Here is a 13,821-nt window from a genome sequence, read left to right on the forward strand (position 1 = left end):
AATTGGAAATTTTGGAAATTGGAAATTCAGAAATTCGAATTTCGGATATTTAAAATTTCAGAAAATTAAAAATTCAAAATTAGGATATATGGAGAATTCGAAATTAGGATATATGGAAAATTCGAAATTAGGAAATTCAAAAGTTAAAAAATGTTTAAATTTGAAAATCCAAAAATAAGAATGAAAATCTGAACATTAGAAAACCTGAAAATCTGAAATAATAACTAACTAATAATAAATATCTTTTCAAATTTGGCTGTTAGTGAACGTAACGAGTAGAAATTTATCCGAAGTTATGAACAATTTGAAATAATGAATGCCGTATCTAAATGTATGGAATGTAACGATCTAATAATAATAAATACCAATAATAATAATAAACCTTTTTATTGTTATTATTAATTTGTTTAGATGCGGCATTTGTTATTGCGGATAATTCGTAACTTCCGATAAATTTGTATTCGTTACTTTCACAAACAGCCAAATTTGAAAGGAAATTCCAATACCTATAATTTAATGGTTAGGTATTACTAGTTAGGCATTTTACTGATTTTCTCTCTTTTTTTCTGATTTTTAGATTTCTGAATTTCTGAATTTTCAAATTCAGAAAATTCGGAAATTCGGATTTTGAAAATTTGGAAATTCGGAATTCGAAAATTTGAAATTCGTTAATTTGAAAATTCGTAAAGTCGAAATTTGAAAATTCAGAAATCCGAAAACTCTAAATTCGAAAAATTATAAATTTGGAAATTAGGAAATTTGAAAATCCGAATTTATGTAATTTCAGAATTTTTTAATTTCTGAAATTACTAAAAAAATTAATGAAACGAAAACAAATACATTTTTTGTCAGTGCACATGTCTAGTGTCAGTAGTTTATTTTTTATTATTTTATTTTATTAGTTTTTTTACAATTTTATTTATTATTTTTTTACAATATTTTCTTTTTTTTACAATTTGTTAGGAGCTCCATTGGGGTGCTTTGGTGAAATATTAGTGGTCTAAACAGAACCTCTGATGCCTCACCTTTAAGACAGAGAAGGGGACAGAGGACAGAGATTCCCCAGTCCCTTTCTCTGTAGCCTTAGCTGCCACAGGGGAGGGGAAGTGGCAGTCAGCAGGGGCAATCTCCATCGCACAGGGTGATTAGGGTGTGCCCAAGCACACCGGCACACCCCATGTGCACGCCTTTGCTGTGCACGACCATGGAGTTGCGAAAAAACCCAAAATTCTCCATAGGTGATGCTTTAAAAGCCTTTTCAGGTTATCATTTTAAGGCCAGTTCACACCATAGAAACGCAGTCTGGATGCGTTCCAGTGCTTTTTTGATGCGTTTTTGGTACGTTTTTGATGCAGTTCAGTGCTTTTTTTCCCCCCTCTTTTTTCTTAACCTTCAGGGCCAGTTCACACCAGCTGCAGTTCCGTTCAGTTCCATGCACTTTTTTTCTGCACAAAATGCATGCACAGTGTCTTCCATGTATTCCAATGGCTCTAGTTCACACCATGCAGTCAGTTTCCGGTCAGTTTCTGCACCAGGATCTGACTGCATGGTGTGAACTAGAGCCATTGGAATACATGGAATACACCGTGCATGCATTTTTACTGCAGAAAAAAAGCGAAGGTAACTGAACGGAACTGCGTCTGTTGTGAACTAGCACTAAATAAGGACAAGTGTTGCAGTGTGTTTTTGGTGCATTTAGTTGCGTTCCAGTGCGTTTTTGATGCGTTTTACAGCGTTCCAGTACAGTCCAGTGCAGAAAAAATGCAACATGTTCTACTTTTTTTTTTCTGGAACTGAAACACACTGGAACTGGAATGCACTGGTGTGAACTGGTCCATTGAAAACCATATAACCTACTTTTCATGCGTTTTTGATGCAGAAAAAAAACGCATGGAAAGTAGGTTATGTGGTTTTCAATGGCATAGCCAGTGCGTTCCAGTTCCAGAAAAAAAATAGAACATGCTGCATTTTTTCTGCACTGGAACGCTGTAAAATGCATCAAAGACAAGCTGGTTATTCATAATGCGCCACGTGACTCACGCATGCACAGTCGGAAACTGGCGGTGAAGCCGCAAGGCTCCAATGCCGACATGGTGGGATCCCTGGACAGGTAAGTTCTAAGATTCACATTGTCCGTAGTGTGTGCCCCCTGCCCTCCCTTGTTGTAGTACTCCCCTCTTGCCATACATTTGATGTCCTGGGTCTTCTCTCCTAACAGCTGGACTGGATGATATGGAGCTCTCCTCTCTGGTCTTACAGCAGATTCAGGGTCTCACCCCCCTTGCCGTGTCCCTCATCCAACCTACGAAGTTTGCAGTAAGTACAGCTCTGAGTTCACCACACATAACATACAATAGTCCTGAAGGTACATTTTTGAGTAATGGAGGCATTTAAAATGTAACGACTTCTGTTGAAAAAAAACAAACAAACAAATTTTTTCGGACCGTCTCCTGTTCTGAAGAAAAAGCTGTTTGTTCCACCGTGTCATTTTAAGACTGAGTTCTGAATGGGAGGGTCTGTGCTCACAACAATCACCTGGTGCACTTTCAGTGTTCTAATGAAGAAAGTTACAGTGTCTGCATCCCTGTAGAAGTAATCCTCGGGGCTCATTTACACCCACAATCTGTGGTGGATCCACGGCTGCCTCCTGAATACTTTTTTTTTTTTTTGCTTGTTTGACAGCAAAACAGCTTTTTTTCAATGGGAATACCACGCCACAACCGCGAGCCTAGCATTTGGTATTTACCTTAACCACTTGCTTACTGGGCACTTAAACCCCCCTCAGTCCCAGACCAATTTTCAGCTTTCAGCGCTGATGCACTTTGAATGACAATTGCGCGGGCATACAACACTGTACCCAAATGAAATTTTTATCATTTTTTTCCCACAAATAGATCTTTCTTTTGGTGGTATTTAGTTACAGCTCGGAGTTTTATTTTTTGCTAAACAAACAAAAAAAGATGCAAAAAAATAAAAATAAATAAATCATGTTTTAATAGTTTGTTATAAAATTTTGCAAACAGGTCATTTTTCTCCTTCATTGTAGTGCGCTGATTAGGCGGCACTGATAGGCTGCATTGGTGGGCACTGATGGGCTGCATTGGTGGGCACTGATAGGCTGCATTGGTGGGCACTGATAGGCTGCACTGGTGGGCACTGATAGGCATAGTTAAGGCGGCACTGATAGGCATAGTTAAGGCGGCACTAATAGGCACAGATAAGGCGGCACCGATGGGCACAGATAAGGCGGCACTGATGGGCAAAGATGGGCACAGATAAGATGGCACGGATGGGTGGCACGGATGGGCACTGATAGGTACCACTGATAGATGGGACTGATGGGCACTGATAGGTGGCACTGATAGGTGGCTCTGATAGGTGGCACTGCTGGGCACTGATGGGCGGCACTGGGGTGCAGCACCTTTGAGGCAGATTGTGGGCACTGTGGGTGGCACTGCTGGGTGACACTGTGGGCACTGCTGGGTGGCACTGTGGGCACTGCTGGGTGGCACTATGGGCACTGCTGGGTGGCACTGACGGGGGGCACTTACTTTTTATTAGGGTGGCACTGCAGGGGGCAGGTGGGCACTGGCAGGGGGCAGGTGGGCGCTTGCATTGCTGGCCGTGATCGGGACTGATGTCCCGATCACGGCCGCCGGTGATCGGCTTTTTTTTTTTCTCCTCGTGCTGTCAGCGCGAGGAGGAATACTAGCCGATTACCGGCTCCGTTACATCACCTGATCAGCTGTCATTGGCTGACAGCTGATCACGTGATAAGGGGTCGGGATCGACCCCTTGCACGGATCTGTGATCAGGCGAGTCTCATGGACTCGCCGATCACAGAGCGCGCCGCGCGCGCCCCTCAGGGGGCGCTCAGGCCGCTCGTACACGGGACTACGTCAATAGACGTAGTCCCGGAAAAGGAGATCCGCGCTAATGCCGTCATTTGGCTATAGCGCGTATCTCAAGTGGTTAATCAGGGCTTTTTTTTCGTAGGAACGTGGGAGGAACACAGTACTGGCACCTCCAGCACTGAATGTATGTGCCAAGGGTGCTGGGGTGTTGGCTGCTGGGGACTCTATTGTCGCTAGTGGGATCTATTGTTGCTGGGGAGCTTGATTGCTGCTTTTGGGGGGGGGGTCTATTGTTTCTGAGGGGGTCAGTTGTTGATGGGAGAGATCTACTGTTAAGGGAGGGGTCTACTGTTGCTGGCTGCTGGAGAGTCTATTGATGCTGGATACTGGGAGATCTATTATTGCGGGTCTGGATCTATTGTTGCTGGGGGTATCTTTTGGTGGGGGATCTATTGTTGCTGGGGGGAGGGGTTATTGTTGCTGCGAGGAATCTATTGTTGCTGGCTGCTGGAGAGTCTATTGATACTGGATACTGGGAGATCTATTCTTGCTGGTCTGGATCTATTGATGCTGGGGGTATCTTTTGGTGGGGGATCTATTGTTGCTGGGGGGAGGGGTTATTGTTGCTGCGAGGAATCTATTGTTGCTGGCTGCTGGAGAGTCTATTGATGCTGGATACTGGGAGATCTATTCTTGCTGGGCTGGATGTATTGATGCTGGGGGTATCTGTTGTTGCTGGGGGAGGAGGGGTTATTGTTGCTGTGAAGAATCTATTGTTGCTAGCTGCCGGAGAGTCTATTGATGCTGCATACTGGGAGATCTATTGTTGCTGGGCTGGATCTATTGATGCTGGGGGTAACTTTTGGTGGGGGAAGTATTGTTGCTGGGAGGGGATTAAGGTTGCTGTGGGGGATCTATTGTTGCTGGCTGCAGGGGACCCATTTTACTGCCTTTCATTAGCAAATTCTATGCAAACTACTTTGCACCAGGAAATTATATTTTTATGTATTCTCTAGGTAAGGGGTGGAACCAAAGGACGGTGTTCGGAGGTGGGTAGGGGGCGGAACCGAGGGGTGACTTGTTTCCGACTTGTTCATTCCTAGACTTAGTTGGGGTAGGCGGAAAACTTTGGTGGGGGTGGATCAGCTACGCCTCTTGAACTTTGACCTCTGGGGACCCGCCTGCTGAACTTTGACCTTTTGGAGGAGGTCCCTATACCAATCCCTGAGCCCTAACCTTGTTCTTCAAGGGGAAACCCTAACGCCCTAACAACCTAACCCTAACCCTTTCATACCTCTTCACCTTAATGCCCCAGCAGACTCTGAGCTGTCACTCAAGCGACATTCCTATTCTAGCTGTGTTACATAAAATTGTATGTAGAGAAGTGAAGGGAGGGGTAGAGGAGCTGGGCCAGCACAGAGTGGTGGTATTAGGCACTCCCAGAAGATGAGAAGGACTATGGCATGCGAGGGGGGGGGGGGGGCTGTGCTAGGGAATTGACTCTTCTTAAAATAGTTCAAAGGCATTTTGCAAGTGAATAAAATATATATATATATATATAAAGCAAAAACACTGCAAATGAAAAAGATCTTGCTTTTTCTGTACTTTTATCTGCAATTTTTTCTTTTTGTTGGTGGCAGAATCTCTATAACCACTTCAGCTCGGGAATGTTTTACCCCCTCCATGACCAGGCCTTATTTTATTTTTTTTATTGCTATTCGCCACTGCGCTACTTTAACCTGCAATTGCAGCGCTGTACCCAAATGCAATTTATACAATATTTTTTTCATACAAATAGAGCTTTTTTTTGGTGGTATTTGATCACCATTGGGTTTTTATATATATATATATATATATATATATATATATATATATATATATATATATATATATGAAAAAATACTGAAAATGTTGAGAGCGTTTTTTTCACTTTTTGTTGTAATACATGTGCAATAAAAAAGAAAAAAAAAGAAGATTTCTTCATAAATTTTGGCCAAAATGTATTCTGCGACATGTCTGGTTAAAAAAAAAAAAATCCCCAAAAGTGTATATTGATCGAATCATTGGCCAAGATCAGCTCGTATTGTAGCGAATGACAGCACAGAAGGGGAAATGCCTGATCACGTACATACAGGAAGAAAAATGCTGACTATGACCCTAAGAACACCATCCCTACAGTCCAGCACGGAGGTGGAAACTTGATGCTTTGGGGCTGTTTCTCTGATAAAGGTACAGGCCGACTTTGCGGCATTGAGGGGCCAATGGACGGGGCCCATGTATTGTAACCTTCTTCCCTCAGCCAGAACACTGAAGATAGGTCATGAATGGGGGTTCTTCCAGCATGACAATGACCCAAAATGATGACGTCTATTCAGACGAAACGCGCCGGGTCGAGTTCTGCCATCTCTTTTCATGTCCTTTTTAAGCCTTTGACTGCTTCTAAAGTGAGGGTGTAAAATTTTTACCTTTTCTTTTATTAAAACTATTCCAAAACATTATCATACTATGTGGAACCTTTTTTTCACTTCTTGGTTTCAACTTGTGAGTATGTGAATCTCCTCTGGCCGTCTTTCTCTCCATCTGAACCATATTTGCCCGTTCATCGAGAACACACTGCTGACCAGTACCGTTCAAAGTCCCTACTGTGATCGTGGCTTATCTGGATCGTTGAAGGTTCTATATCCTCTATATGGTGTTTATAACTACAAGCCTGGTTGACCTAAGAGGTATATGCCCCGTACACACGATCGGACATCCCGACAACAAAATCCATGGGATTTTTTTTCCGACTGATGTCGGCTCAAACTTGTCTTGGATACACGCACAAAGTTGGTCGGTAATTGTACGCAGGTGACGTAGAACACGTACCACGAGCCGAGAAAAATTAAGTTCAATAGCCAGTGCGGCTCCTCCTGCTTGATTCCGAGCATGCGTGGCACTTTGTGCATCGGAATTGTGTGCACACAATCGGAATTTCCGACGACGGATTTTGTTGTCGGAAAATTTGAGAACCAGATCTCAAATTTTGTGCGACGGAAATTCCGATGGAAAATGTCCGATGGAGCCTACACACGGTCGTAATTTCCGACAACAAGCTCCCATCGAACATTTTCAGTGGGGAAAATCCGACCGCGTGTACAGGGGGCATAGGCCTTCATGCAATTGGTGGCGGCCTCTTCACAAGATTTCCTTTTTCAACATTCCTTTTCGAACATGTCTTCGTTGATGTTATTTGCCCTAAAGATGTCCTAGAAATGCTGATCCATTGACATTTGATACCAGGCCTCTTTTATAATTCATCACAACTCACGTGGTGGATTTTATTACACATTTTTTAGTATTGTTGATACACGATATACTATTTTTCACTGTTAAATATATTTAAGCGCTGTATTTTATTTATTTTTTTTACCCAAAACACACCGCCAAAGCAACAAAGGAGTGGCTCAAGAAGAAGCACATTAGGGTCATGGAGTGGCCTTGGATGAGAACCTTCTTTCCTCAGCCAGAACACTGAAGATGGGTGGTGATATAATGACCCAAAACATACCACCAAAGCAACCATACCGCCAAAGCAACAAAGGAGTGGCTCAAGAAGAAGCACATTAGGGTCATGGAGTGGCCTTGGATGAGAACCTTCTTTCCTCAGCCAGAACACTGAAGATGGGTGGTGATATGATAATGACCCAAAACATACCACCAAAGTAACCATACCGCCAAAGCAACAAAGGAGTGGCTCAAGAAGAAGTACATTAGGGTCATGGAGTGGCCTTGGATGAGAACCTTCTTTCCTCAGCCAGAACACTGAAGATGGGTGGTGATATGATAATGACCCAAAACATACCACCAAAGCAACCATACCGCCAAAGCAACAAAGGAGTGGCTCAAGAAGAAGTACATTAGGGTCATGGAGTGGCCTTGGATGAGAACCTTCTTTCCTCAGCCAGAACACTGAAGATGGGTGGTGATATGATAATGACCCAAAACATACCACCAAGCCAACAAAGAGTGGCTCGAGAAGAAACTCATGAAGGTCATGGAGTGGCCTAGCCAGTCTCCAGACCTTAATCCCATGGAAAATTTATGGAGGGATTTAGTTGCCAAGTGACAGTCAAGAAACCTTTAAGGATTTAGAGAAGATCTGTAAAGAAGAGAGGACCCAAAATCCCTCCTGAGATGTGAGCAAACCTCATCACCAACTACAAGAAAACGTCTGACCTCTGTGATCGCCAACAAGGGTTTCTCCACCAACTACTGAGTCGCGTTTTGCTTGGAGGATCAAATACTTATTTTACTCACAGAACTGCAACTTAACTTATAACATTTGTATCATGTGTGGTTTTTTTCGGGATTTTTGGTTGATATTCTGTCTCTATCATATAAAATACGCCAATGATTAAAATGATAGACCCTTCATTTCTTTGTAAGTGGGCAAAACTTACACAATCTGCAGGGGAGCCAATCATTATTTTGCCCGCTGTAAACTCCCTCAATCGACATTGACTATTTGTAATCCTTATTCTGCTAGCATTAGTAAACAGATAGGAAGGTATATTACATTCACTTTTTTTTTTTTTTTACATTTCTTCAGTTGCTTCCTGGTTTATAGCCTAGGCCAAAATGATGTCATACATCCCACTGTCAGGCCTGGGCTCCTGCTACTTAAGGAGTATGGCCCCTTTCACACTAACGTCCCGTTCAGGCCCGCCTGTCAGTTTTTCAGGCGGACCTGAACGGGTGCTCCATAGAGCTCTATGGAGCGTCGGATGTCAGCGGTGACATGTCCGCTGACATCCGACCCGCTCCGATCCGAAAAAGTGTGACGGAGGAAAAAGCTATTTTTCCATCCGTCTGCGGATCGGATCGGATGACGACGGGCACTGCGGTCCGTCGTCATCCGATCTCCCATAGGGGAGAGCGGCGCTGTGACAGGTCCGTCCCTGCACAGTGTGCGGAGACAGACCTGTCATCTCCCTGCTCAGCGGGGATCGGCGGAGTGATCCCCGCTGAGCAAACGGACATCCACGGGGCGGATCAGAACTGATCCGCCCCGTGTGAAAGGACCCTATCTGTTTTCTTTCAGTGCTCAGAAGCTGCTCAGCTGTCTGGTAATTACCAGCCACTCCTTGTTACCACAGTGTCTCGCCTGGTTACCATTAACCTGCCCCATTAGTCGAGCCTACAGCCCAGCCCCTCTTCACTATTTAAGCAGCTTAGCTCATTACCTCCTTGCCCTTGTGTGGTCTACAAATCTCTAATTCCGCGTACACACGACCGGACTTTCCGGCAGACTAGGTCCGACCAGCCATTCGTTGTTCCCAACGGACTTTCAGTGGAGTTCCGTCGGACTTTCCGAACGAACGGGCTTGACCACACGAACAGACTAAGTTCGTTCATTTTGAACGTAATGACGGGACTAAACAAGGAAGTTCAATAGCCAGTAGCCAATAGCTTCTCTTGCGTCGTATTTGGTACGTCGGAACCAGCACACAGACGAACGGTTTTCCCGATTTTTAGTCCGTCGGAATTGATTCCGTCGGATAAGATTTGAAACATGTTCTATTTCTAGGTCCGTCGGATTTATTTTTTCGAAAAAACGGTTGGACTAGCCCACACACGATCGGACTGTCCGACGGACTAATCCCTTCGGACATAGTCTGCCGGAAAGTCCAGTCGTATGTACGCGCCATAAGTCGATCCTCCCTGTGCTCCTGTGAGTGACTTGGCCTGGCTAACGTCCATTCCAATTCCTGATTTTTGCTACTGACTACGCTGGCTTCTGGTTTCCTGACCCCCCCCCCCCCCCCGGCTCGTTTGATTACCCGCTCTGGCATCCAAACCCTGGCTTCTGTTTTGATTACGTTCCTAAACTGTGTTATTTTTGCCATTTCATTAAAGAGGAAGTAAACCCTGATGGGTTTACTTCCTCTTTCATTCCCTGCAAAGGTAAAGCATAATGGACTACTATGCATCGCATCGCATCTCATAGTAGTCCATTATGTGTCACTTACCTGACACAGGAGCCAGCAAACTTGTCAGAAACCATGAAATCAGACCGAGTAAGAAGTACAGTTAAATCACACTTGTTTAACCACTTGCCGACCAGCGCACGACGATGTACGTCGACAGAATGGCACGGGCAGGCAAATGGGCGTACATGTACGTCCCTTTAAATTTGCCGCCCTGCCATCGGGAGCGCGCCGCCGGCGGCGTGCTCCCGCGCTGGTCGGGACCCCCGTGAGTCCGGTCGCGGGACCCGCGGACTCGATCGCCGCGGGCATCCCCGCGATCGTCTCACGGAGCGGCCGAATGGAGAAGTGCCGTTGTAAACAACATTTTTCCATTCTGCCTAGCAACTAGTGACGCTGATCTCTGCTCCATGTCATTGGAGCAGAGATCAGTGTTCACTAAATGAAAGCCCAACCCCCCCACAGTTAGTAACACACCCCTAGGAACACTTAACCCCTACACTGCCACCCACTGGTTAACCCCTTCACTGCCAGTGTCATTTACACAGGAATCACTGCATTTATATAGCAGTGATTACTGTATAAATGACAATGGTCCCAAAAATGTCCGATGGGTCCCCCACAATGTCGCAGTCACAATAAAAATCGCTGATCGCCGCCATAACTAGTAAAAAAAAAATAATAAAAAATTATTAATAGAAATGCTATAAAACTATCCCTATTTTGTAAACGCTATAACGCAAACCAATCAATAATCGCTTATTGCCATTTTTTTTACCAAAAATATGTAGAAGAATACGTATCGGCCTAAACTGAGGGCAAAAAATGTTTTTTTATATATTTTTGGGGGATATTTATTATAACAAAAAGTAAAAAATAATGCATTTTTTTCAAAATTGTCGCTCTATTTTTATTTATAGCGCAAAAAATAAAAACCGCAGGAGTGATCAAATACCACCAAAAGAAAGCTCTATTTGTGGGAAAAAAAAGGGCGTCAATTTTGTTTGGGAGCCACGTCGCACGACCGCGCAATTGTCAGTTAAAGCAACGCATTGCCGAATCGCAAAAAGTGGTCTGGTCTTTGACCAGCAAATTGGTCCGGTTTGAAAGTGGTTAATAATAAAAGTAAAATGAACAAACGCATTCAAAACATAGCCAAAGTTCAGTAACTGGAACGGATAGTCAGCCAAGCCAGAAGTCCGGGATCAATGTAGTGGGACAGCAAGCAGGATCTGGAGCCAGAAGGGATGTCAGCAAAGCCAGTCTTTAAACAGGAACGCAGATGTTTCTTGTGATGTTGACCAAGGTGAAGGAAGAGATCCACTTTGCTGAATGGCTTACGTAGGCAGGACTGACGAGCAGGATCATCAACAGGTGAGTCACTGTGGAGAGATAGGAGCTGGCAATTAGCCGACAGCTGAGTGGCCAGCTCTGGCCATAACTGGACTTTATCTCCATCTGGTTTATGGGTCCTGACACCCAGGAGTCTTCATGGGAGGGAGGGGCTTTTTCAGCTAAGCACACCCTCCTGCCTGCATGCCTGAGCTAAGGGCAAATAGATTCCAGGAAATAAATGCCACATGAATCACCTGCCCTTACCCAAGATGGCCATGGCTAGAAAGGCTGGGGGGGGGGGGGGGGGTCTTTTTCAAAGTGATATCTCAACAAAATAAAGCAGGAAGACATGGATGGATGGGTGGTGAAAGTTTCATTTGAATATTAAAAATGAACTAAATAGCATTTTCAGTTTGTGGTGCTCAGATACAGTTTAATTCCGTTGTAAAAAAATGAATGCAAGAAATTAAAGTATCTCTTACCAGCAGTACCGGGGACAGGTTTGTCCAGCACCCAGGGCAAGGATGCGGAACTGCACCCCCTCCCCCACTGTTAATGCATACCATAGAAGGGGCTTACTGCCCTGTGTCCATTCTCCAACCCCCTTGCTCCGCTGTGCTCAGGGCAGCTTCCCCTTCTGCCTGCCCCTTGTTCCACCCCTGCTTATCGATAACAGAAACAATGTGATTTTTTTTTTTTTACTGAAAATAATACAGGTAGAATCTGTTTAGCTTGCTATCAGTGGCTGCCCGTGCACTGTAGGCGCACGGGCGCCACACCCCCCCCCCCCCCCCCATCCATGTGCTCGGCCCCTTTCAGGACGTCGGATGCATGGATTCCTATGAGGGGATGGTACTTTTTGAAGCACCTGATTAGAGCCAGAGGCTCTAATATGCTTCAAAATAGGGTGGGCTCTGGGCGCAGAGAGTGCGCCCCACCCAATTGTGTGACGATAGTGAATTAATTTTCGCTATTTTCACACTAACCTTCCTCCCCGCCAATCAGGAGGCAGGGCGTCAGACCTGTTTCCTGACTGGCCAGGGTTTCCCCTAGAAGAACAAGGTTAGGACTCAGGGATTGGAATAAGGACCTCCCCAAAGGTCAGCAGGTGTGTCCCCCAGAGGTCAAAGGTCAAGAGGTCGGGCTGACCCACCCCCACCAAAGTGGTAAGTGCCAGGGGGGTCTGTCAGAGCCACACGAACGGGAGGGGGGGGGGCGGTGGGCACAGTGGCGGCATATGATGGGCACAAGTGGCTGCATATGATGGGCACAAGTGTCTGCATTTGATGGGCACAAGTGGCTGCATATGATGGGTACAAGTGGCGGTATTTGACGGGCACAAGTGGCTACATTTGACGGGCACAAGTGGCTACATTTGACGGGCACAAGTGGCTGCATATGATGGGCACAAGTGGCTGCATATACTGAGCACAAGTTGCTGCATATGACGGGCACAATTGTCTGCATTTGATGGGCACAAGTGGCTGCATATGATGGGTACAAGTGGCGGTATTTGACGGGCACAAGTGGCTACATTTGACGGGCACAAGTGGCTACATTTGACGGGCACAAGTGGCTACATTTGACGGGCACAAGTGGCTGCATATGATGGGCACAAGTGGCTGCATATACTGAGCACAAGTTGCTGCATATGACGGGCACAATTGTCTGCATTTGATGGGCACAAGTGGCTGCATATGATGGGCACAAGTGGCGGTATTTGATGGGCACAAGTGGCGGTATTTGATGGGCACAAGTGGCTACATTTGATGGGCACAAGTGGCTGCATATGATGGGCACAGTGGCTGCATATGATGGGCACAGTGGCTGCATATGATGGGAACAAGTGGCTGCATATGATGAGCATAAGTGGCTGCATATACTGGGCACAAGTTGCTGCATATGACGGGCACAAGTATCTGCATTTAATGGGCACAAGTGGCTGCATATGACGGGCACAAGTGACTGCATATGATGGGCACAGTGACTGCATATGATGGGCATAAGTGGCTGCATATACTGGGCACAAGTTGCTGCATATGATGGGCACAAGTATCTGCATTTAATGGGCACAAGTGGCTGCATATGACGGGCACAAGTGGCTGCATATGATGGGCACAAGTGGCTGCATATGATGGGCACACATGGCCGCATATGATGGGCACACATGGCTGCATAGGAGGGGCACAGTGGCTGCGTTTGATGGGCACAGTAAGGCTGCAATTGATGGGGGGGGAGTTCACTATTTTTCAGTTTGTTTGCGCCCCCCAAAAAATTTTGAGCACCAGCCACCACTGCATACTATAAACAAAACCTGCAGTATCCATTGCCCTCGTTTTATAAACCATACTCACTGCTGGGTATAATAGAAGGCATGCAGTGAATGTTCTCCTTTTTCCCCTCTTCACCATTCCAGGTATCCTTCTCAGCCCAGCAGCTGCGGATGTTCTCCTGGTCTCAGGCCATCATAGTAACTGATCAGCAGAAGAAACTTCTAGACACGGAACAGCTGGAAGCTCTTATACTGGTCCTCAATGAATATGGCGGAAGCCAGATATACAAAGGTATGGTGGGTATACACTCGAATGCTCAACCTTTTTTTCAGTTGTGGCACCCCCAAAGTCTGCAAAATCTGGAGGCCCCCCCAAGTCTCAAATGTAAAA

General features: G+C 45.4%; 1 protein-coding gene across 1 annotated transcript in view; it reads left to right on the forward strand.

Annotated features, from left to right (window-relative positions):
- Window positions 1-13,821, forward strand: part of LOC143963779 (stereocilin-like) — a 127,897-nt gene that overhangs the window by 105,401 nt on the left and 8,675 nt on the right. The window contains exons 13-14 of the mRNA XM_077473508.1: window positions 2,219-2,316; window positions 13,575-13,722. Coding sequence (XP_077329634.1) covers window positions 2,219-2,316; window positions 13,575-13,722 — 246 coding nt within the window. The remainder of the gene's footprint in view (window positions 1-2,218; window positions 2,317-13,574; window positions 13,723-13,821) is intronic.

The sequence above is a fragment of the Lithobates pipiens genome, unplaced genomic scaffold (assembly GCF_037356315.1).
Source record: "Lithobates pipiens isolate NorthernLeopardFrog02 unplaced genomic scaffold, aLitPip1_a1.2 Scaffold_8, whole genome shotgun sequence".
Taxonomy (NCBI): Eukaryota; Metazoa; Chordata; class Amphibia; order Anura; family Ranidae; genus Lithobates; species Lithobates pipiens.